The following is a 24,985-nucleotide window of genomic DNA, read 5'->3' as shown; positions in this document are numbered from 1 at the left end:
CAACTAAATAGTGGTAAAATGGTAATTTTAAGGAAGGAGCGGATTACAATATATATACTCCCGACTAAGCGCGAAGCCGTAGCCCGAAAGTTCTCTTGAAGAGATTATGGTATAAAAGATCACCAAAATGGCGTCGTTTCACTCTTGAGCAGGTCGTCTACGAAGCCGCTGCAACCGCCGCCGCCGCCGCCGTTCTTTAGGCAAGCCAATTACAATACGCGAAATTCCAAGCCTTTCTTTAGAATCCGTTTGTTTTTGTTTTTTGTTTAATAATAATAAAAAAAAAATTTGAGCGTCTTTTGGGGTTTTTTGATGACTTTTCTCTCACTTTCTCTTCTCACTTTCTCACTGTCCAAACAGGAAACGAGTGTTTTGTTCTTCGAATTCCAGTTTCTTCATGGACCCCGAAGTGATCGAGATTCCTCCCCCGATTCCTCGCTCTTTTAAGTCTAAGCAAAAACAGGTCCAAAATAGTCAATTCTTGTTTTCTTTTTATTTGTTTAGAATTTTCCTCTCTCATTTTTTTGTTCGTTTAAATAGTTTTAATAAAAATGTCATTTTTTTATATCTTGATTTCGAATAAATACAGTGATCGCTTCTGCTGTTACTTTTGTTAAGAGAATTTAGATTGATCGGTTCATTTTGGAATTTTATTGATTTTATTTTTGTTTGGATCGTTATTAGTTTTGAGTTATTAGGGTTTAAAGGAGTTAAATTTCGGATTTTTACAGTGAAAACTTATGAGTTCACTCAAAACTGTGGGTTGGGACTGTGTACTGACAATCATGGGGGTTTAAAGTTGCCAAATTTATTACACATTTAGTTTTTTGTTTGTTTTTCTTTTCCACTTTGAAATTTGGTTGTTGTTGGGGTTTATCCTTTGAACTTATAAGTATAAGGGAGTAGTTGATGTGGCAACTACGGTGACTGTTAAGTGTCTCCCTGCTCTTATTTGCTAGGGAACCAATGATTGGAGGGGCCGCCATTGAACAACTTGTGACAATCTGTCCTTCCTTAGGCCCCTGTGACAGGGTTTTAAATAACCAGACCTTGTCGATACATTAGGCCTTGTCAATACATTAGGCATACTTGGTAAAGAAGTTGGTGATTAGTGTGCATGAGTTCTCTCTTGAACTCATCTTTGTTTATTCTAGTGTTCTTCTTGCACAAAGAAAATGGGACACCATTTGGTAGATAAAATACTGATAGTAGCTTTTTTGAAATGGGGGGCTTTGAAGATTTAATTTCCTTCTGGCGTGGATTGTTTTATAGCCTTTTTATGTACTTTGTAGGTTAGTTTATTACTGTTTGTTAGTATCGTGTCTTATTTGAAAATGGGAAAGAGAGCACACAGGATGGTCATATTGTTCGTGGAGCATTACCTTTGATTGGATAGAATGTTGAAAAGAATTCTTGTGGTTGATTCTACTGTTTGGATGTTAAGATTGAGTTTATATAAATTGATCTTTGTAGATAAACAAACTCCAAATCTAGCTACTCAGCACAAAGAAAGATCTTATAGATTTTACAAGCTTCCTTGCTAGAAATAGGGACAATCACGGTTCTAGCAAAGTTTTATATTCTTTAAACTATTCTTTATTAATTAATGTGTTTTTAACTGGTTTCTCACAAACAGTCTTGTTGCTCTAAAAAAAATCTTCCTTATCTCATGGGTTACTAGAAAATTAGTGTTGCATGTCTTGGCAGGTTATTATTCATGAAGTAATTGATGTTGATAAAGAGGAAGATTCAGCTGATATAATGATTCTTGATGAGAGAGTTGATGCAAGGAACAAAGGGAAGGCTGTAAAAAGTAGCTCTGGCGGTTATAGTACCATTCGAGCTGAGGTATGTGAGTGATTGTTGTGTTCTTGCAATAGTTACCTGTATTGTGCTTAGCATTAATTTTAATGTACATTTGGACCCATCGATTTTGTTGTTTACTTTTTCCACATTTTCTATACAGGACTTTGTGGATAAATCTCTTGGTTCGATAAACAAGGTTGAACCTTCTAAGCATCCTACCCAAGGATCACAGAACATAGTTAACCTTGATTGTGATTTGTCCTATGATGATGAGATTTTTGATAATTATTACCTTAATGATATCATGGATGTTGATGACTATGCTATGTTGCAAGCACATTTTGATAATGTTGATATTCCTGCTGGAGTAGAGGCATCTATCCCTTGGTTTGCAGATTTTTCAGAGAGTAAAAAGAAAACCTCTCATGGAAACATTTCATCTGGTGTTGATGGGAGTGACCAATCTCTTTCACCATGGTTATCAGAGCCTACTCATACCAACAAGAAGGCAGCTTTAGTTAATAGTTCTAGTTTCCAGACCCCAGGGGATCCTCTGAGTCATTCTCCTGGAGAAGCAAGTCTGTCTTCACCTTTGTTATTTCCACAAGGTTCTCAAAGTAAGAAGAAGTCAGCTACATCACAACCTAGATGGAGTAGTCAAAATCTTCAATTTGGGCATTCTTTGCAGTCTTCCCAGGCTGGTGGTTCAACTAATGGTAGTAATGTGAGTCACTCTGATGCGATGATACTCCCTCATGCAGTAACTCCAGCAGCTTATTGGGATCATATTAATTCTGCTATACAGAAGCAAATTGGTGCTAGCAGTTTGTTTCATTCAAATTTCCCTACACCTTTAGATGCATTAAATAACACTCTGGCTGTGGAACCTTCTGTGTCTTGGTGGCCACCTATGAAATCAAAATTTAGTTTCAATAAGCATAATATGTATTCAAGTTTTCCTGATCCAGTTGATGGTGCTTATATAACTCCTCAAGAGGTGGCAGAAATCAGAAATCAGAGAATTGTAAATGAAGAAGAAATCCTCAGTAAGCTCCAACTTTTTAAACAGTTTGATACTGTTGATGATTTTTCAGACCATCACTATGCTTCCAGTGGTGCTTCAACGAAGCAGGTGACTAGTTTGTTTATGATATAGTAAGGTCTTCGTTCTTTGTTTTGTATTCTTAATTTTTCAACCAATAAACTTGGTCTTTGTTAATGCTATTTGGGGCAGCCACCAAAGAATTGGGCAAAGAAGATTCAGGAGGAGTGGAAAATACTTGAGAAAGATTTGCCAGGTGAGTTTTATGCATGATATACTTCTCTGAGAGAATTTTCATTTGATAACTTTTTCAATAAATCCGTCATTTTGTGAATACTGCGAACTTGAATTGCGACTTAAAATGCACATTCAGTTTTGGATGCAATATTAACGGCTGAGGTCTTCCACTGTGCTTGCAAAACTCTCCTCCTTTGCTGATGAAATGTAGTAAATAATATTGTTTCTTACTTTATCTCGTTTTTATTGTTTCAACAGATACTATTTTTGTTAGGGTTTATGAATCAAGGATGGATCTCTTAAGGGCTGTAATTATAGGAGCAGAGGGTACTCCTTATCATGATGGTCTCTTCTTCTTTGATGTTTTCTTCCCTGCTAGCTATCCTAAAGTACCACCGGTATGTAGTTTAGGTTTATGATTTTGAAATATTATCTTGCATCTTGTATGATGTTATCTTCTGTTATACATGTTTGTTCTGATGGTTGGGGATTTGCTTGTTTCAGCATGTTTATTACCACTCTGGTGGACTTCGACTCAATCCAAATTTGTATAGTTGTGGGAAAGTATGCCTTAGTCTTCTTAACACCTGGTCTGGTAATAAGAATGAAAAGTGGATACCTGGTATGTCAACCATGCTCCAAGTTCTGGTATCTATTCAGGCTCTAATCTTGAATCAGAAGCCTTACTTTAATGAGCCTGGATGGGCACATCATTGTGGCACACCAAAAGGTGAATCATTGTCCCGGCAATACAATGAGGAGACTTTTATCTTGTCACTGAAGACAATGACCTACTCCATGAGGAGGCCACCAAAGGTAAGTTGCAAGAATTTTTGTTGATCCTTCCATTAGCTTTTGAGCTGTAGTGTGTTACTAATCATTTGCATTTGCTATTGATATTGATGATAATATAAGGAAATTTTGTTCCACAATGCCAGTTAGAATGTATAATTACTGATGCTTCTCTTTGGTTTTAAATTCTAACAAAATCATGTTTGGATGCAGCATTTTGAGGACTTTGTTGTGGGCCATTTCTACAAACGTGCTCATGATATTCTCGTGGCGTGTAAAGCATATATGGATGGTGCTCAGGTAGGTTGCCTGGTAAAAGGTGGGGTTCAAGATGTCGATGAAGGTGACAAGAGCTGCTCTCAGAAGTTTAAGGACTCTGTGGCTGGGTGTGTAAATATGCTCGTGAAAGAATTTACAGTACTTGGAGCCAAGGATTGTGAGAAATTCCTTACTGTCCCCAAATGTCAAAATAATCGAGTTGATAATATGCAGGCTGCAATTTGAACTACATTTTGAAATTAAAATTTTGAAACTTGACCAGAATGGTTTTATTTATAAATATGCAAAGTAGTTTAACTGATCTCTTATCAAGAAGTTTAGATTTGAATTGCAGAGTGTCATATGCTTTCATCCATAGGACTCTTACATAGAGTTTCGACATTGTACATAGATGTATATATGGATGGGGGTTATAGGTTCTTTCTCGATTTCTCAACCGTACAAAATCATTTTTGATTAGAGGTGCACAACTTAACTTATATACTTAACACAAGGATGGAATATACTGTTACAGCTTAGCAGTTGCTCGTATCATCACTGGAGATGAGAACCTGAGGTGCCTTGGAACTATTGCTGTAAATTGATGGCTTGTTCTGTTTCTTGAGTAATTTGTATATAAGGATTCAGAGAAATCTTAACAATTATTCTGGATGTTTTCCTGTTGGTTTTGGATGCAATGTAGAAGTTTCCCATTCTTTATTTCGTTTTCACAGATTCTGTATGCTAATGCAAATTCAAATCTTCTTGATATGAATAATAACATCTGAACTGATTTTCTGGTGATAGGAGGAGTCATTAGAATCGTATTAACGGTTACAAAAGAAAAGGAAGAAAAAGACAGGGTCTCCGATATGGCTGTTAACTGGGGCTTTGTGTGTTTGTGTGTTGTGTTTTTGTTCTTTGTTAATAGTGTAAAAGTTTAGCACTTGGCAGGTCTTTCATGATAAAGAAGATACCTTTGACCTGGTAAAGATAACTAAACATCCTGCATTTAAGATAAGCATGGAAAGATTTCGTTTTTAACATGTAATGCAGGCCTGTTAGGAAAATCCATCCGAAATTGTTTGCGGAAATTTCCAAGTTTTCCATGAACTTTGATCCTGTCTTTATCAATACTAAACAACACTGGATAGTATAATTCAGAAGAGGACGGAAAGCCACCCAAATGATCTTACTGGTGAAACGATACCAGATAAGTGTGAAAAATGACAAACTCAAGAAAACCATTGTCGATATATACCTGACCTTGGTTAATCAGGGGTTCATCTGTTTCATCTTCTTTGATATTACAATGGCAATGATGCTATGGCTTTGTAAACTCACATTTTTCTTTCTGTTCATTAGTTTCTTTATACAACCTGTCACATGCACTGAAACTGAAGCATTATCTACTGATAGTGCCGTCTCTTATTCTGATTATTGCTCTTCAAGTGTCCCTGAATCAACCCCCTATTATCATTATTCTCCCGCTTACAGTTTTTTTGGCCCTTTCCGCCAATATGAGACTGGTTATTACTACTCTGGTGGGAACAGAATTCTCAATTCGAACATAACCAGATTATCGAATTCATTCATTTTTCGTACCAGGTTGGTGTATAGAACTTATAGAGATGGGTTGTTCAAGATTGAAAGCAGCATGGTGTTTCAAAGCCCATACTATGTGGGAAACATGGCTTACGGGCCTGGAATTTCGTCAAGAAGTCCTTTGAATTTGAAGTTACAAGGGTTCTGGTCTGAATCTTCTGGGAAGCTTTGTATGGTTGGGAGAGGCTTTGTTTACTCCAAAGAGGGTAAGCTGCTGACGCCTGCTGCTGTTCTTAAGCTTAGTAATCTCAAGAATATCAACAACATCACTAGTCTGATCACTGGGACTTTAGTGAGCGTGAGTTTTAGTAGTGATAAGGATTACTTTGAGCCAGTTTCCTTGTTGATGATTCCACAATTGCATTATAACTACACGTTGGTTTCTGAGGACTTTGTGGATGGGTTTTCTGGTAAAAGTGATAATGTGCAGGGTTTGCCGTACAATGTGCAGCCAAGAAGAGGTTTTTGCTCAATAATCTCAACCGCTGGAAATGTCTTTAATTTGCAGTATACAAGTAGTTGCAGCCCTGGAAAGAACTGCCTTCCTTTTGATGGGGTACTGGGGTATTTGCCTTCTTCTATATCTTTGAGAAGACTTGAGTATTGTTCAGAGGTCAAAAGGAAAGTTCGTCTTTTGATAGAATTTCGCAATGTTAACTATGTTGGGTTCTACCACCCTTTTAATCCCAACTCAACATTGATTGGAGAAGGATTCTGGGATGATAAGAAGAATCGGCTGTGTGTTTTTGTCTGTCGAATTTTGGATACTGCAGAATCTTGGTCTAATGCTCGTGTTGGGGATTGCACAACAAGGTTGACTTTGAGGTTTCCTGGCGTCTTGTCACTGAGAAAAACCAGTAGCATTGTGGGTCAATTTTGGACCAACAAAAGCGTGAATGATTCAGGTTACTTCAATACAATAGTGTTTCAAAGTGCTGAGAATCAAATGGAGGGCGTTCCAGGCTTAAAGTATGAATACACAGAAATGGAGAAAGTAAAAAAGTCATGCCCGAGAAAGAAGCCAGCCACAAGAAAGGTAGAAAGTTATCCAACTGGTCATAATTCCATTGATATGAAATTTGACATGTTCGTTAAAACTTCTGAAGGCAAAACTGGATGGGGCTTTGCAGTTCCTTTCTCTGTTGGTGGTCAGCTTTACAAGCAGGCTTTGTATCTGATGGGCGTTCCTCCTAGCTCAAGGCCTGTAAGAACAGTGCTGGATGGTCCTGTCAATATCAGCTATGAGATAGGCATCACAATTAGACCTGTTCCAGAGGTAGATGGTGGAGGTGTTCTATTTAACATAACCAAAGAGAAAGTGGACATTACTGCTGAAGGTATTTATGATGCTGATACAGGAGCCTTGTGCATGGTTGGTTGCAGAAAGATTAGGTCAAAGGATCAACTTTCGCAAAATGCATCTGTGGACTGTGAAATTCTTCTGATTTTCCAATTTCCTCCATTAATATCAAATAAATATGGAGGATATATTAAGGGAAGCATTGAAAGTACACGGAAAGAGTCTGATCCTCTTTACTTCAATCGTTTGCATGTGTCTTCAGCTGCCTACAGTGTTGAGCAAGCAAGACAATCCACTAGGACTATGGACCTGGAGATCACAATGGTTCTAATATCAAACACTCTGGTATGTGTCTTTGTAGGGTTGCAGCTCTATCATGTGAAGAAGAATCTGGAAGTACTCTCCTTTATTTCACTTGTTATGCTTGTGATTCTTACCTTCGGCTACATGATTCCTCTTGTGCTAAACTTTGAAGCCTTGTTCTCAAAACAACAAGGTCAAATTACTAGTTTGGTTCATAGCACTGGATGGCTTGAATTGAATGAGGCAATTGTAAGGATAACAACAATGGTAGCTTTCTTGTTGCAATTCCGCCTCCTCCAGCTAGCATTGTCAGCTAGATCAGAAAACCAAACGGGCCTGTGGTTTGCTGAGAAAATGACCCTGCTTGTGACTGTATTACTATATGCGGCTGGGGCCTTCATTCTTATGCTTGTTAACTGGGGGAAGCATAGCCCTAAGGTTGTCAAGCAGCAGAAGCAAGTCATGTTGCTTCCCTCCCATCAGGTAGAATACCAGCAGTATTCCACCTGGAAAGACTTAAAATGCTATGCAGGTTTAGTCTTGGATGGTTTTCTTCTACCTCAGATACTGCTCAACAATTTCTCAAACACAAGAGAAAATACTCTCAGCTGTTCATTCTATGTTGGAACCACTTTCGTTAGGTTGCTGCCGCATGTGTATGATCTTTACAACAATCACAGCTACATTCAACAGAAGGGAATGCACCTTTTTGCGAGTGAAGATTTTTTCTCCAATGCTTGGGATCTCTGTATTGCTCTTGGAGTCCTGCTCTTTGCTGCAATTATTTACTTGCAGCAGAGGTTTGGTGGTCGTTGCATTCTTCCTGGTAGATTTAGAGAGTTAAAAGCATATGAGAAGGTACCAGCGATTGGTGACTCATGAACTCCAGAGAAATTCCTTAATTTTATATGCCATTTGCAGTTGGTACTGTGGGTTTTTAGATTAAAGAGCATCATTTTCCTCTAATTTTTAACAATTTCGAGAAAGTTGTATTGTAGATACTGTACAAAGCAAAGAAAATAGTATGGTTGAGACATAGCATTACTGGAAGCCACATTAACCCTCTCTATTAGAGGTTTTATATCTTCCTTGTTATGACTATGGAAAACAGAAATGTGCTGCTATGGTTTGGAGACTATGTAGCAGTTTCATTTGTTGAATTCATTTTCAAAGCTTTTAGATGCTCATGTAAACCGTAATGTGAAAATCACTTTTGCCTTTTCTTTCTTGGAAGAAATTTAGAAGTTCCAAAGTAGACTGAACCTTCTCCAAATTTTCCCTTTGTTCCTCCAAAAGATGCCTTAATTTTGAATAACAGAAGTAGCTCAAATTCCAAGCCGAGGATAAGTTTTGTTAGATGAAGAGATCCCTTTAATCTGATCAAGAATACCAAAGTTCTAACAAATAGAGATAAACAAAAGACTATGCCTAACCAAATTAAAATCCTTCCATGCTTTCATTTTCCATTTAGAATTTTATATCTTTCTTATTAGCATTTCATAGTTGCTCTTTGATCAATGCTTTGGCATCAATACCTTCTTGGCTTATCTTTATCGGGTTCTGTAGAAATGAAAGTGAAAAGGAGTTTGAACCAAAGTTGCTATGCAGGCCTGCAAGGAATGATACATACGAGGAGTAAAAGCTACCTGGTTCTTTCTTGTTGCTCCTTGTAGCTTAGTTTTACTATGCAGAAAGTTTCAAGTCTTCCTTGACCTTCATGCTGTCTTTATGTGTGCTACACTACAATGAGAATAAAAGAGTCTTTTGGATGCAAGATTGGGCGGACTGCTCCAAGCATCACTTCAGTTGTACCGGCAAAATGTTCAATATGACAGGTAATAAATGATTTTATATTGTGGAACAGGTATACTTGGATAAAGACAAATTCCAAAAATAAATTTGAGGTGCATATCAGAGCTTTACATAGCTAATTGTTTCTTCTTCTTTGATGTTACAATGTCAATGAAACCTTCAATAATGCTACAGATTTGTACACTCACGTATTTCTTTCTGTTCATTAGTTTCTCAGCAGTTACCGTCTCATCTGCTGAGATTGTTGTTGAAGTATCCAGTGAGAGTGAGCCTGAAGTCTCTTATTCTGATTATTGCTCTTCAGTTGTCCCCGAGTCAATCACGAACTCTAAAACTGACACTGAGAGCTTTGGGCCTTTTGATACTGGTTATTACATTGGTGGAAACCGAATTCTTGACCCAAAGATCACCAGAATCTCAAATTTATTGTCATTTGAAACCAGATATGTCTATCAAACCAATGCAGATGGTGTGTCCAAGATTACGGGGAGCTTGACACTTTACAGATCATATTATCTGCGAAGTTCATTCAATTTGAAGCTACACGGATTCTGGTCAGAATCTTCTGGGAAGCTTTGTATGGTTGGAATAGGTTCTGCTTACTCCAAAGAAGGTGATCCCTTTCCTCTTTCAGCAGTTTTCAAGCTTAGCAATCTCAAGAATTCAAGTAACATCACCACTTTAATTACTGGAACTTTGGAGAGTCTAAGTTCTAGTGATGAGGTGAATTACTTTGAACCAATTTCTCTAATCATGTTTCCACGATTGAATTATGAATACACTTTTGACTCTAGAGAGTCTTTAGAGGAGTTTTCTGCTGAAAGTGATACCGAGCAGAATTTTCCATTCAATGCGCCTCCAGTTAGAAGATTTTGCTCAATAATATCAACCATTGGAAGTGTATTTAAGTTGCAGTACTCAAGTGACTGCAACTCTAGAAAGAAGAATTGCCTTCCTCTTGGTGCGCTGATTGGCTATTTGCCTCGTGTACTGTCTATTAAAAACATTAGGTGTTCAGGGGTACAAAAGAGAATTCAAGTCTTGGTAGAATTTAGAAATAATAGCCATGTTGATGTTGGTAACTATATATCTTTCAATCCCAACACAACATTGATTGGAGAAGGAACGTGGGATGATAAGAAGAATCAGCTGTTTGTTTTTGTTTGCCAATTTTTAGACACCGGAGAATCTTGGTCTAGTGCTCGTGTTGGGGATTGCACAACAAGGTTGAGCTTGAGGTTCCCTGCAATCTTGTCTATAAGAGAGACTAGCAGCGTGATGGGGAAAATTTGGACCAAGAAAACTGTGAATGATTCTGGTTACTTTGATAGGATTGTATTTCAACGAACTGAAAATCATATGGAGGGGGTTCCAGGTTTGAAGTATGAGTTCACTGAATTTGACAGAGTAAAGAATTTATGCCTGAGAAAAGAGCAGGTTAGAAAAACGGGAGAATATCCAAATGTCCATTCCGCAGATATGAAATTTGACATGTTAGTTAAAAGTTCTGGAATAAAATATGGACAGGGTTTGCCAGTTCCTCTCGCCATTGGTGATCAGTTCTACAGGCAGTACTTGTATCCAGTGGCTCATCGTAGCTCCATGTTTGAAAGAGCAGTGCCTGCAAACTGGATACAAAGTAGGCCTATCAATGTTAGCTATGAGGTGAGCATCACATTGCAAACTCCCATAAATTTAAATAGAAGAGTTTATTCTTCTTATCCAATTGAAGAGAAATTGGAAATTACTGCTGAAGGGGTATATGATTCTCAAACTGGAAACTTGTGTATGGTGGGTTGCAGAAAGTTTCGGTCAGACAATGAAGTGTTCCAAAATGCTTTTGTGGATTGTGAAATTCTTTTGAACTTTCAGCTTGCTCCATTAGAATTAAATAAAAATGGAGGTTATATCAAGGGAAGCATTACAAGCATGCGAAAAAAATCTGATCCTCTTTACTTTGACCGTCTAGATGTGTCTTCAGCTGCCTACAAAACTGATCAGGGAAGAAGTTTAATTTGGACAATGAACCTTGATATTGCAATGGTTCTAATATCTAACACTCTAGTATGCATCTTTGTGGGATTGCAGCTTTATCATGTGAAGAAGAATCCAGAAGTACTCTCCTTCATTTCACTTGTTATGCTTGTGATTCTTACGTTGGGCCACATGATTCCCCTTGTGCTAGACTTTGAAGCCTTGTGCCCAAACAAACAAGATCAAGACAAGGTTTTGTTCCATATCAGTGGATGGTTTAAATTAAATGAAGTGATTGTGACGGTAGTTATGGTGGTTGCTTTCTTATTGCTACTTCGCCTTCTGCAGTTAACAGTCTCAGCTCGATTCCATGATGGCAACCAAAAGCACTTGTGGTTTGCTGAGGAAATGACCTCACTTGTGATTGCGTTACTGTATGCTGCCGGGGCCAAAATTACTCTGCTTGTCGCCTGGGAGAAGTACAGACCACAGCTTTTGTTGCTTCACTCTTCCCCTGTAGATTACCAGCATCATCCTATTTGCAATGACTTAAAATCATATGCAGGTTTACTCTTAGACGGTTTTCTTTTGCCTCAGATACTCCTCAACATTGTCTCTAACTCAAAACAGAATGCTCTCAGTTGTTCATTCTATATTGGAACCACTTTTGTTCGATTGCTGCCACATGCATACGATCTTTATCGTAATCACAGCTATGTTCTCTATAACATATTACAGTTTTCTGTGAATCTTGACAAAGGTTTTTTCTCTGCTGCTTGTGATGTCATTATTGTTCTGGTACTCCTGTTGCTTGCTGCAATCATTTATTTTCAGCAGCAGTTTGTTGGTCATAGCATTCTTCCCCATGGATTTAGAGGGTTGGAAGCATATCCAGAGAAAGGTCCACTGCTCAGTAAATCATCAAGGCCAGTGAAACCTAGTGCATGATATGGTATTTCCTCGTCAGTACTGTTTTCAAATAATTTTGAGCTGCACAACAGAAAGTTGTATGGTCAATCCAATATTTGTACAACAAAGTGCATAAGTGGATCAAGATGTAACTTAAGTATTTAGCTGGTGGCAATGAATACTTTTTTATATGTCATGAGGATTAGGATACTCTTGAATGCACTGAAAAGTCTAGTTTCTCTCTTTCTCTCTCTTATTGGCATGCCACACTTTTTGTGATGATCAATAGAATATAATGGTTTATTCTATGAACTGAAAAGAATTATTTAAGCAAGATCTGCTTTTGAATCCTCTTCTTTGTGCTTCTATTTTTTCTTTGGATATATACAAGAGGATAGTTACATATTTGACAGATATATATACAACATATTTGAAGAATAAAACTTAACAAGTTAGGATGTTCCTATTATCCAACAACTTCAGAATTCAAAGCTCATTTCCCTCCAATACAATACACTAAGAGCAATTTTTGACATATTAGTTAAAAGTTGATACTATAATACTAGCCACTGTAGTCTTCTAAATAGGAGGTTATAAGTTCAAAAAGAAAAAAGAAAGTAGAAAAGGAAAGACCAAGAGATATGTAGCAGATGTTTCCATTCCCTGAATTCATTGTTGGTGGAGCCCCTGGAGCTCATGTATATCCAAAGTCACTATTATTTTCCTCTTTTTGAGGAATCTAGGCTATCCTAATGTTAGCTTTCTTTGAATTTTCTTATTGTTGTGAATCATAACAGTTCCAAAGGCATTCTAATAATAGGATTGAGAATTCTAGCATCTAGTCTCGAAAGATAATACATTGATCAAATCAGATATTCACTGATAAATCGTTCATTGAACAGTAAAAAAGGGCACTGCTTGACAGTCCAAAGATGCATTTTTTCCTTCTCCTTTTTTTCTTTGGCAAGTAAAAGATGTATGTTTGAAACCTGGAGAATGAAGAAATATTATTTGCATAGGAAAGCTTTATCTCATCTTATTCTTTTAAGAATTCAAGATGAAAATCTTAGTAGTTGATGCCCAATGGTCTTTGCCAAGGCTCTTTTGTTCTGTTCTGTTGTCCATTTCTTGGACCTTGGTATAATTCTAACACTTGCCAAGCTTTGATCTGGTAAAAAGATAAACAAAGTTCTTCCACAGAAGTAATTAGTTAAAGAAAGATTATAAACAATTAAGTTGAACATCCTTACAGGGTTTTCGTTTTCTGTATATAGATTTTTGCATGATAAATCCAAATCATACAGTTTCTGTCAACATCTTATGAGTTGCTTTCTAACCCATTCCACCAACACCTTCTTGGCATGTGTATATCGGTTTCCAGGGGAAACCAAATAGAGTAGGTGCAGGCCTGCAATGAACAAAGCATACAAGGAGAAAAAGCCATCCGACTTGGTCAGGCTTTGCTGAAATTTTAAAGTTATCCTTGACTTTTGATGGTGTCTTTATTCATGGCAGAATATAATTGTTTTGCTGGTGGAACTATACTGTATTGACATAAAATGACAAATTCGACAAATTCATTTCAGATATGTACCAGACCTTCATTTACACAGCAAAAGTTGATTGTTCCTTCTTTGAGGTTGCCATGTTGAAGATCTGATTCCTAATCTGGTTGAAGGTTTGGCAGGAACCAACAGAAAGTTGAAGGTTGAAGAAGGGCGTTCTTCATATAGTGTCGTTTCCTGCTCAGTTTGTTTCCTTGTACTTCCGTGTGTCGTTTAGGTCTTGTTACTTAACCTTTTCCTTGTACGCACAGTAGTGATGCCGTTTTGGTTCTACCAACCATGTCTGCTAGTTTGAGTTTGTTAACGTTGGCATTGCATAGAAGACAATGTATTGTTTTCCGTGCTTAGCTGACTCACCTCGATTTAGTCACCCAAGGCTGAATCTAAAGAATTCACAACTTTTTGGAGAGTATATAAATGTAACTGCACCCATTACAAAGTGGTTGCTTATGATTCTCTGATATACCAGCTTTTCTCTCAATTTTCCTCTGTTCTTCAAGTGTTCATCATTAAAAGGTTTTTCTTCAAAACTTCTTCATGCCATGATAGTGAAACCTCCAATGATGCTATGGTTATGGACACTGACATTTTTCTTTCTGTCAGTGACACCTGTCTCATCCACTGCAGACTCTTACTCTGATCATTGTTCTTTAATTGTCCCCGCATCAGTCCCTACCTCTGAGCCTCCCACTAACGAGTTTGGTCCATATGGTCAATACCAAACTGGCTTTTACGACCCTGGTGGAAACAGAATTCTGAATGCAAATATAAGCAGGTACACAAATTCATTCTCATTTTACACCACCATAGTGAGCAAAACTGATAAAGATGGCGTGTTCATGATGGAAGGAAGCTTGGAGTTCCAAAGTCCATATCATGTGAGAAGCATCTCAGATGGAACAAAAAACAATGCAGGTCTCACTCCTCGCGAGCTAGTGCTTGCTGATTACAAAAATCCATTCAATTTGAAGCTGCATGGCTTCTGGTCAGAATCTTCCGGGAAACTTTGTATGGTTGGAACGGGTTCTGCTTACCTGAAAGAAGGTAATCTGCTTACTCCTGCAGCTATTCTTAGGCTTCATAATATCAAGAATTCAAGTATCATCACTACTTTGATTACTGGAACTTTAGAGAGTTTGAGTCCTAGTAATGATAAGAATTACTTTGAACCAATTTCCATAATGATGCTTCCACAATTGAATTACAAGTTGACTTTTGTGTCTGGAGATTCCATGGATGATTTTTCTGGTGAAAATGATGCTGAAAAGAATCTTCCAATATACAGTCTACTCTGGGGAAGAACTTTTTGTTCAAAATTCTCAAGTCTTACAAAGGTATTTAATTTGCAGTATACAGGCTGCAGCTCTGGGAAGAACTGCCTCCCTTTTGATAAGGAGATTGGGAATTTACCTGGTTCTGTGCATTTAGATATCATTAATTGTACAGATGTTCAAGAGAGAGTTCGAATTTTCTTAAAATTTCAAGATAATAGCAATTTTAGGTTCTACCAGCCTTTCAATCCCAGCACAACATTGATTGGAGAAGGAATGTGGGATAATGAGAAGAATCAGCTGTGTGTTTTTCTTTGCCGATTTTTGGATATCACAGACTCTTGGTCTAATGCTCATGTTGGAGATTGCACGATAAGGTTAAGCTTGAGGTTCCCTGCAATATGGTCAATTAAAGAGGCTAGCAGCATAATGGGGAAAATTTGGACCAACAAAACTGTGAATGATTCAGGTTACTTTGATAAAATTGTGTTTCGAAGTACCAAGAATAGTGTGGAGGCCCTTCATGGTTTGAAATACGAATACACTGAGCTTGATAGAATAAAAACTTTATGCCTGGGAAAGAAACTTGTCAGAAACAAGGGACAAAGATACCCTAATCCTTCTTCTTCTGATATGAAGTTTGACATGGCAATGAAAAATTCAAAAGGAAAAACCGGATGGGGTTCTGCAGTTGCTCTAACTGTCGGTAATCAGTTTTATGAGCAGAGTTCTCTTCTAGCTGCTACTGATGTCTCAGAGCTTTCATCTAGTAGGCCTACTAGGTGGAAACCTCAGGGCCAAGCCAATATTAGCTACAAGATAGACATGAGACTGTACCATCCTCCCAAGTTAACTGATGAAGTTTATGTATCAAGCCTACTTGAGGAGAAAGTAGAGATTACTGCTGAAGGGATTTATGATGCTGACACAGGTGGCTTATGTATGGTAGGTTGCAGAAAGCTTTCATTAATCAATCTAGTGCCAGAAAATGCTTCTATGGACTGTGAAATTCTTCTAAACTTCCAACTTGCTCCAGTAAACCAATTTGAAAATGGAGGTTACATCAGGGGAAGAATTGAAAGTACACGGAAAAAATCTGATCCTCTTTACTTTGATCATCTAGATGTGTATTCACTTGCTTATAGTAGGGAGCAAGCAAGACATTCCATTTGGACCATGGATCTTGAGATTGCCATGGTTCTAATATCTAAAACACTTGCATGTCTATCTGTTCGATGTCAGCTCTATCATGTGAAGAGGCATCCAGAAGCACTCCCCTTTATTTCACTTGTCATGCTTTTGGTTCTTACCTTGGGCCAAATGATTCCTCTTGTGCTTAACTATGAAGCCTTGTTCTGGCAAAAACATGATCAGGAAACTGTCTTGTTTCAAACTGGTGGATGGCTTGAAGTGAATGAGGTAATTGTAAGGATAATTTCAATGGTAGCTTTCTTGCTGCAATTTCGTATACTTCAGCTAGCATTTGCAGGTAGATCAATTAATGAAGGAAACCAGAAGGGCCTGTGGTTTGCTGAGAAGATGACCTTGCTTGTGACTCTCTCATTGTATGCTACTGGGGCATTCATTGTTATGCTTGTTGATAGGGGGAACTATAGACGCGAGGTTGTGTTGCTTCCCACTCATCCTGTAGACTACTGGCAGCGTTCTACTTGGGATGACTTGATATCTTATGCCGGTTTAGTCTCAGATGGTTTTCTTCTGCCTCAGATACTGCTCAATATGTTCTCAAACTCAAGAAAAAATGTACTTAGCCCCTCATTCTATATTGGCATCAGTCTTGTTCGATTGCTGCCTCATGCATATGATCTTTATGGTGATCACAGCTATGTTCAATACAAGGGAACATATCTTTATGTGAATCCTGCTGAGGACTTTTTCTCCGCTGCTTGGGATGTCATTATCCCTCTCGGTGTTTTGCTATTTGCTGCAATCATTTACTTGCAGCAGTGGTTTGGTGGTCGTTGCATTCTCCCCCAGAGATTTAAAGGACTGGAAGGCTATGGAAATATCCCTGTGGCCAGTGAATCATAATTCCTTGAAAACTCCAGTGCTTAGTTTGCTGTATGTTTCTCAGAATCAATGGAACAGAAGGCAATTCATCTGCCTAAAGTAAGACAATAAATGCATTCAATACCAAATTACCTAATGTCTCTCTTATCTATGTACCTCCTTTAAGTTTTAGCCTCTTGTGGATCCATTGAAGCAAAATGGTCAAGGTTTTATATACCCTGTTCTCATTTCCTACTTTTGATTCTTACTTTAGGCTGATGAAATTGTAGAGAGCATTTTTCTTTCTACCCTTTAACAAAATCACGCAGTTGCAACTTGCAACTTCAGGCATTTGCTTGAATTACTAAAAGATAACTAAAAACTTCAGCCATTTACTTCTCTAGAATGTCTTCTCTGACAGTTGTAATTTCACCTTTTCCTTCCCTTTTTCCATATGGGAAATGAAGGACAAAACTGTCAATTTCCCTGAATGAAGAGAAAGGATGGTTGGACTGGTTCAGCTATCTAACAGTCAATGGTGAGGGGATATACTCCAAGTCTTAGCAGTTACCAGGAATTTCCATGATCTCTAATTCATTCCAAGTAAACTGTAGGACCTGCATATTTTCCAAGTGAACCAAGAAAAGTATTCAAACCCAAGACTGGGCAAAAATTTAGTTCTTGGACCATCCCTTCGTTATCAGTGCTTTGCTGTGTTCTTCACTACCATTCTTTGACCCAAAAACAGGACAATGTGATAGCAACCTTGTGCATTGACATTGACTTAGAGTCGATAACAAGTTCATTGTCGAATTAAACTTGGGATAAATTTCCACAAACTATATGGAAAATAATTGATTAATGGAGCAGCACAATGGGAGACTAAAGACTTTCCTCAGCCATAGATATGCTGCTATTGGTCCTTAATGTTTTTGGTTCCTCTTTATCCCTTAGAGTGTCTTCAAAGTCAATAAATTCAATCGAGGTAGTATGCATGTTGCCCTGTCTTCATTGGTCCCAGCCAAGACTAAGAAGAGTGAAGTTAAATAATCTCTGTAAAGAAGATTAATGTATGGTCCCAAAGACCTTTTCAGCTAAAACAAACAACTTAATTGGATTACGTGTTCCTAAATTGAGTGGTCCTCTGGATTCCTGCTTTATCCTGCTGAATGTATGATTTTAACAATCAGGACCCCACATATATTTTAGGCTTGTCTCAATTGAACTAAATTGAATAATGTGTTGGCTTTGGATGCTGATCTGATTAATTATTTAATTAGTTGATTAAGGATAACATGTTATAATGTTCTATCACTTGCAAAGTAGAAAATTTGTCTTACTTAGTACAGAAATTTATCTTTTTGTTGACTTCGGCCATGTATGAACTGAAACCAACATGGTTGGAAGACTTATCCTTTGCTCATTTTTAGTCAAGTCTTAAGGAGCTCTTTTTTCCAAGCTCTTGATCTAGGAAATTTCCTACGACGTTCGACCGACCACCACCTTGGGTCCAGTTCACCTCAGCTCCAGTGAGAGATATAGAGCTATATATTCTTTCACCTCTTTTCCAAGTTTGCTATAAGTTCTTGCTCCCAATCTTCTTGTCTCAAGAAATTCAAGCCTATAGTTATGGATTGTTCCACAAAACTACCGGCTTTTCATGCTTCCTTGCTGTTTTTCCTCTCCTCTTTCTTCTATTTGAATATGGTCTCTTCCACTGCATCTCAATCTAATTATGGTCATTACTGTGATTCAGTTGTTCAGGAATCAAAACCAGTTAATGAGGAGTTCAATATCTCCCCATTTCCTGAACGTCAAAACGGTTACTATAGTGGAGGGGATGAAGTCCTGAATTCAAGCTCATCTCTTTATTATCAATCTGAATCGAAAGTTCTAACTTTCGAAGCTCACCACGTATATACAACTCATGTTGAGGATGTCTTCAAGGTAGAAGGAAACCTGATCTTCCAAAGCTCGTATTACTATGAACAGAGTTTTTCTGGTTCATTGTATTCACATTTAAGTGATTCAAGCAATCGTGGAGCTCTGGACTTCGACTTTCAAGGCTTCTGGTCTAGAACTACCGGGAGGCTTTGCATGGTGGGAACAAGCTATACTTACTCCAAAGAAGGTAAACTGCTTCATCTTGCAGCTGTTCTCAAGTTGAATAATCTTAAGCAGTCAAGCACTATCAACACTTTAGTCACTGGAACAATGGATGGCTTGTACGCTGCTGATGAACCAAATTACTTTGGTCAAATTTCCTTGCTGATGTTTCCTCAAGTAAGTTACCAGTACACCAAAGTTTCAAAACTATCAACTCAAGGGTGTCCTGGGGGGACTGATGTTCCAGAGAAGTCATCCCTCAGCTTATCACGGACTCGAACTATTTGTAATATGTTTCTAGGTCGAGCCAGTGATTTTGAACTGGAGTATGGAAGCGGTTGTGCTTCTTCAAAGAGTTGCAATCCATTTGGTGATGGTATTGGATATTTGCCACAGGTCATGTCTTTGAGCATGATTCAGTGCTCGGAGGATAAGCTCAGCTTGAGGTTTCTGATAGAATTTTCTAACGATAACTCTATGCGGTATTATCGCTCTTCCAATTTCAGCACTTCATTAGTTGGAGAAGGATCTTGGGATGCAAGGAAGAATCGGCTTTGTATTGCTGCTTGCCGAATCTTTGATGCATCAAGCTCCTTGGAGAAGTCTCATGTTGGAGACTGCACAACAAGGTTGAGCTTGAGATTCCCGGCAATCTTGTCTATCAGAAACACAAGTACTGTTGTTGGAGAAATATGGAGTGAGAAACCTAGGAATGAATCTGGTTTCTTTGATAGGATTCTGTTCCGAAATACTGACCGTAGCAGCAGTGGGCAAATTCAACTTCAAGGTTTGAAGTATGAGTACATGGAAACTGACAAAGTGAAGAGGTCATGTCCGCAGAAGAAACCTAAAAGGAACAGCAGGGGACAGTACCCAGATGGCTATTCTGGGGACATGGCTTTTCATTTCTCAATCGTCAAAGGCTCTAAAGAAATAATTGGATGGGGTTCTTCGAAACCTCTAGCTGTGGGCGATCAGCCTTACCAGAGATTTCCCTTTCTAACACCATCCTCAAGCTCAAGGCCTATAAATTATGGCAATGAGTCAGATACCAGTGGCCGCTTGCTTAATATCAGCTACAAAATAAGCATCACGCTACGTAGTTTGAATTTGGATGCTGGCCTTAATCCATCTAACCAATCTTCAAATGGATACGTGGAAATCAAAATTTCTGCTGAAGGGGTTTATAATTCTGAAACAGGTAATCTGTGCATGGTTGGCTGCAGAGATCTGAGTTCAGCCAACACAGGATCTTTAAGTCATTCAGTGGACTGCGAGGTCGTTGTGAATGTTCAGTTTCCTCCATTGAACTCAGACAGGAAAGGAGGTATTATCAGGGGAAGCATTAAGAGCATGCGCGAAACAACTGACCGTCTTAATTTTGGACCTTTGGGCTTTTCCGGAAGAGCTTATTATCGCAGTTTGGCATTGGAATCAATTTGGAGAATGGATTTCGAGATGATCATGTCTGTCATGTCCAACACTCTTGCAATCGTCTTTGTAGTACTTCAAATCTTTCATGTGAGAAAGAACCCTGGCGTTTGTCCTTTCATTTCACTTCTCATGCTTGTTATTCTAGCCCTGGGACACTTACTCCCTCTGGTTCTAAATCTTGAAGCAATGTTCATTCAAGATAGTGAAAGATCTGTCTGGATTAGAAGTGGAGTGTGGCTAGAAATGAACGAGGTGATCATTAGGGTTGTCACAATGGTGGCTTTTCTGCTGCAGATCCGTCTTCTGATGCTCTCATGGACAGCCAGATGCTCTGATGAAAAGAAAAAGCCCTTGTGGATTGCGGAGAAGAGGGGGCTTTATGTTTGTTTTCCAGTATACATAGCTGGGGGCCTCATTGCCTTCGTTCTTAAGTGGAGGAAGAATCTTGTTGGCACCGAATGGCATTCTTCATACTACGATCACGAGCAGGTCCTTTTGAGTGGTATAAGAGCTTATGCTGGTTTGATCCTTGATGCCTTTCTTTTCCCCCAAATCCTGTTCAACATGTTCCAGAACTCAAGAGAAGAGGCTCTGTCTCGTTTCTTTTACATTGGAATTACCCTTGTTCGCCTGGTACCTCACGGATATGATCTTTACAGGGCTCACAATTTTCTTGGAATTGATGACACATACATCTATGCAGATCCTGTTGCAGATTACTACTCAACTGCTTGGGACTTCATTATTCCTGTGTTGGGCCTGTTTTTCGCTGCAACCATATACATGCAACAGCGATTTGGTGGTCGATGTTTCCTCCCACAGAGATTTCAAGAATCAGTGATATATGAGGAGCTGCCAATGGCTTCAGAAGATCAATTTCCACAAAAATCTAGCACCTAGTGCTTGCTAGTATTACTACTTCTGTTCACCATGGGGAGGAATCTATCTCTACTTCTGTTCTGAAATAAGTCTGTCAATTACTGTGTGCTTATGTAAGTTGTCTAAGCCTATTAAGAATTGGACATAGAGATGTTTGGAACTCATTGAGTGCGCACATAACTCTATTTTATTCTTTCACAACATATTTAGGTAAAATTTTATATCCCCCAACCAAAAGACTAGTAAAAGAGCAAAAAAAATATATAAAAAAATATAAAAGAAAAAATTTCAATATTTCCCTTCTTCATTGCTGCAATAAAATGTGCATTTCTCAAGCCACTTGAAGTCATAAAATAAGATATCAATTGTTTTTCCCGGATATATAAAAGATAATACATACTAACAAACAAAGAGAATAATATTAAAATTAGTAGTAATTGATTAATATATCATGCAGGGTATAGGGTCTCATTTTCCAACATGTTTAAGCCATTCATGCCTCACTTGGTCCCAAGCAATGCTTTTTCTCGACTTGGAGGGCAGCGTTAGTATGTAATGTAGGCTTTTATAAACATGTAAAGTAAATAATTATTTAGGGACCATGTGATTTGTACATTCATATGTATAGCTGAAGAAACAAAATCCACCTCCCTTTGCCATCACTGCCTAATCTACAATCCAAATTAATTTAATTTCAACGATTTCTCCACTGGAAACTGTATTACCGAAGCACAGAATTTCGTGAATATGTAAAATAAATAATTATTTAGTGAATTTGAGATTTATGCATTCACATGTATAATTTTGTTTTTTTTTTTAATTTTTTATTACAAAATCGATTAAATATAAAGCCGCAACGTTAATTTTTTATTCTTTTGGTATTCTTGATTATCTCTTTGTTATACTTTTTACAAATAATTTAACACCCAAAGATATTTTTTGCGAAATTTAAAATTTTCATTAAATAATTTAGAAAAAGGACTCGGGTCTTCTTTGCATGGTTAGCATTTACACAACCCCACTCACTGCTGCTGGATGAGCCTGTTAACCACTCGGATATTGGCTGAGACATTGAATGAGTGGGGCGGTGTGTCACGGTCCACACCAACCCTTGTGAGGTATTGTCTACTTTGTCCCGTTGACCTCACGGTTTTATCCCACAAAAGGGACCTCACAAGTTGAAGATGGTGTGAACCCTTATATTCCCAGTATCACTTTAGTATATAACCAATGTTGGATTCATGACTCCCCTATCTAGGACCATGACATCCACCTTACTCCCCGCTAGGAGTTTTTCTTCGATGTGAGATTTTGTACCTCTACTTGCTAGGAGCATTGTGAGTTAAAATTTTACTACATAAGTATACATATCGAATAAGCAATATATAAGTAAGCAGACTATCGATTCCGTCGAGAATTGATATAAAATTTTACTAAGTATTAAAATTATAACAATTTAATCTTATCTAAACAATCAATATTGAATAATTAAATTAAATAACTAAAAATACTTAATCAAAATTTAAACTAAAAAAAATCAAAATAATAATAAGTTGAGTAAATATTAAATTAAACAAGTCTAGGATTACAATATCTCTTACACTTTATCTAAATCTTACCTCTTTTCCTTAACTTATTTCACTGGGTTGAATTGCTAACTTAGAGGCCTAATTTATTTATAAGGGTCTCCTGACTCATTTTATAAAAACATATATTTTAACCAAAACACTCTATCCCTATATGAATTGAAATTAAAACAGATTCATCAAGTTTAGGCTCTAATCTATCTACATATGACCTATAGATATATCCCTATCTTATACGCAAATAAATTAATATGATCATATACTATCCTAATTTTAGTTTACACTAAACTCCCTTTCCCAAGTTTGTTTAAGTTCTTAAATCAATTTAATTGGTGGCCAAGCAATTAAAAGTATTAAGAACAAATTGGAATAAACAATTCAATTCCCATTAAAGATAAGTAAGAAAGAGATTAAAAATTTGGATTACATGTGAGTTCAATTGCAATCCTAAAAGAAATTAGCTACTCATGATTGCAAAGACAAAGAACATTATAATAATTTCAACCATTGAGAGTAACAAGAAAAAATAAAAGCCAAGGAAGAAAGCAAAACAAATATTTGTCACTTGCTCTCCAAGTTTCATCCTCAACTTCTAGTTTCTTGAGTTTCCAAAAAGTTGTCTATCCTAATATTCTTAAAAATATCCTATTGATACTAATAAACTTAACTTATAGTTTCCTAAGTTGACTTATGATTTAATTTGGTTTAAAAGTGTAATGAGAGGCTCAAAAAATCAATTGTCAATCTTTAAAAATTTCTATTTCCGTCATAGTACATCCAACCATTTTCTGACTCGATTTTCTCCATCTTCAATGCAGAACTAGGCAAAGAGATCTCATGAAAATTGTAGCTCTATCTCTTATCTTTCCAATGGTTAAAGAATAGCATCATTTGGAGTTTTGTACTATAAGTTATGGCTAAAACATTGAAGTATATGTAAGCAAACTTCCAAGTCTTTCAACACTTTACTTTTCAAAATTAAGCGCAATTCCTTTAGTTCCTACGAAAAATATAAAACTAATAAATAATAGCAAAATTAAAAAAATGAGCATAAAATTAAAATAACTCACTTAAAAATAAACTAATTATAAAAATAACTAAAAATAAGTAAATTATAATTAAAAATTGAGGACTTAGCTAATATTTAATAACAAAATTGGATTAAAATAATTTTATAAAATAAAATTATCAAGCATTATCTCAACGATGTGGGATTCACATCCATGCGAGGACTGTGACATCTTCCCCCACTTCAACAAGGGTCCACTGTCCTCAGTGGCACATTGCAAGTACTCAAAGTTCGCTCTGATACCAATTGTTACAGTCCACACCAACCCTTGTGAGGTATTGTCCTCTTTGGCCCACTGATATCACGATTTTGTCCCACAAAATGTGTCTCATAGGTTAAAGGTGGTGTGAACCTTTATTTTTCCAGTATTACTTTACTATATAGCCAATGTGAGATTCATGACTCCTTTTTCTAAGACCATGGCATCCACTTTTACTCCCTACTAGAAGTTTCTTTTTGATGTGGGACTTTGTAGCTCTACCCGCTGAGAGCATTATCTCAACGATGTGGGATTCACGTCCATGCGAGGACCATAACACGGTGGCTTGGTACTTGTTAGCTGTAATTTTAGGCTTATAAACCAAGTAGCTGAGGAGATCTGGGTGAGTGAAAATCAAACCGTAACACGATGGGAGGGTGACATTATGGGGCATCTCAAGAGTAAAGCCAGTTTGTCTAATTGAAGCAAGCATTAATTAGTATAACAATTCCAACTTATGGTTACCAAACCTAGGATGACTCACTCTTCTTTTGTGGTGGATGACTCACTCTTCTCTTGTGGTGGATGACGATATGATAAATATCTATACAGCATAGGGTAATGAGAGCTTAATTTGTTATTGTTTGAAGCTATTGAGTTTGTTGGGGTCACCAGGTGGTATTTGTTGTCATTTCTTTTAAAGCTTGGTTGTTGAGGGAGGATCAATCTCTGATATTGATATAAGAAAACTGAACTCAGCAATAACCCCAAAAAGGAGGTTCAAAGGATCGAGTTACCTCCCTGGGATCTCATGTTCTTTGCTATGGA

General features: G+C 37.5%; 5 protein-coding genes across 5 annotated transcripts; all 5 read left to right on the top strand.

Moving 5' to 3' along the window:
- LOC18593984 (probable ubiquitin-conjugating enzyme E2 26) lies at nt 276-4,866 on the top strand. Its single transcript, XM_007021416.2, has 7 exons — nt 276-463; nt 1,708-1,848; nt 1,967-2,938; nt 3,041-3,104; nt 3,344-3,483; nt 3,590-3,901; nt 4,091-4,866. The coding sequence occupies exons 1-7, from the start codon at nt 398-400 to the stop codon at nt 4,379-4,381; spliced, it is 1,986 nt and encodes a 661-aa protein (XP_007021478.1). The 5' UTR covers nt 276-397; the 3' UTR covers nt 4,382-4,866.
- LOC18593983 lies at nt 5,403-9,003 on the top strand. The gene is made up of 2 exons (XM_018124051.1): nt 5,403-8,201; nt 8,952-9,003. Exons 1-2 carry the CDS (start codon nt 5,448-5,450, stop codon nt 8,964-8,966), a joined length of 2,769 nt encoding a protein of 922 aa, XP_017979540.1. The 5' UTR covers nt 5,403-5,447; the 3' UTR covers nt 8,967-9,003.
- LOC108662729 lies at nt 9,300-12,077 on the top strand. The gene has a single exon (XM_018124246.1). The coding sequence runs from the start codon at nt 9,300-9,302 to the stop codon at nt 12,075-12,077; it is 2,778 nt and encodes a 925-aa protein (XP_017979735.1).
- Nucleotides 14,146-16,926, top strand: LOC18593982. The gene has a single exon (XM_018124245.1). It carries the CDS (start codon nt 14,146-14,148, stop codon nt 16,924-16,926), a length of 2,781 nt encoding a protein of 926 aa, XP_017979734.1.
- Nucleotides 17,957-21,478, top strand: LOC18593981. Its single transcript, XM_018124244.1, has 3 exons — nt 17,957-18,055; nt 18,356-18,428; nt 18,641-21,478. Exons 1-3 carry the CDS (start codon nt 17,957-17,959, stop codon nt 21,322-21,324), a joined length of 2,856 nt encoding a protein of 951 aa, XP_017979733.1. The 3' UTR covers nt 21,325-21,478.

This window comes from Theobroma cacao, chromosome 7 (assembly GCF_000208745.1).
Source record: "Theobroma cacao cultivar B97-61/B2 chromosome 7, Criollo_cocoa_genome_V2, whole genome shotgun sequence".
Classification (NCBI taxonomy): Eukaryota; Viridiplantae; Streptophyta; class Magnoliopsida; order Malvales; family Malvaceae; genus Theobroma; species Theobroma cacao.
Note: the sequence above shows the minus strand (reverse complement) of the source record. Positions and strands in the feature narration are given on the sequence as shown.

What these genes read in the sequence shown, in the direction of transcription:
- LOC18593981 (XM_018124244.1), top strand. Translation starts at nt 17,957, where the DNA reads ATGGTCCCAAAGACCTTTTCAGCTAAAACAAACAACTTAATTGGATTA. An exon ending in CCTGCTTTATCCTGCTGAAT is followed by an intron (nt 18,056 to 18,355) that starts GTATGATTTTAA and finishes CTCTTGATCTAG; the next exon opens with GAAATTTCCTACGACGTTCG. An exon ending in CTCCAGTGAGAGATATAGAG is followed by an intron (nt 18,429 to 18,640) that starts CTATATATTCTT and finishes ACTGTGATTCAG; the next exon opens with TTGTTCAGGAATCAAAACCA.
- LOC18593983 (XM_018124051.1), top strand. Translation starts at nt 5,448, where the DNA reads ATGGCAATGATGCTATGGCTTTGTAAACTCACATTTTTCTTTCTGTTC.
- LOC108662729 (XM_018124246.1), top strand. Translation starts at nt 9,300, where the DNA reads ATGTCAATGAAACCTTCAATAATGCTACAGATTTGTACACTCACGTAT.
- LOC18593982 (XM_018124245.1), top strand. Translation starts at nt 14,146, where the DNA reads ATGATAGTGAAACCTCCAATGATGCTATGGTTATGGACACTGACATTT.
- LOC18593984 (XM_007021416.2), top strand. Translation starts at nt 398, where the DNA reads ATGGACCCCGAAGTGATCGAGATTCCTCCCCCGATTCCTCGCTCTTTT. An exon ending in ATAGTACCATTCGAGCTGAG is followed by an intron (nt 1,849 to 1,966) that starts GTATGTGAGTGA and finishes TTTTCTATACAG; the next exon opens with GACTTTGTGGATAAATCTCT. An exon ending in CCATGAGGAGGCCACCAAAG is followed by an intron (nt 3,902 to 4,090) that starts GTAAGTTGCAAG and finishes GTTTGGATGCAG; the next exon opens with CATTTTGAGGACTTTGTTGT.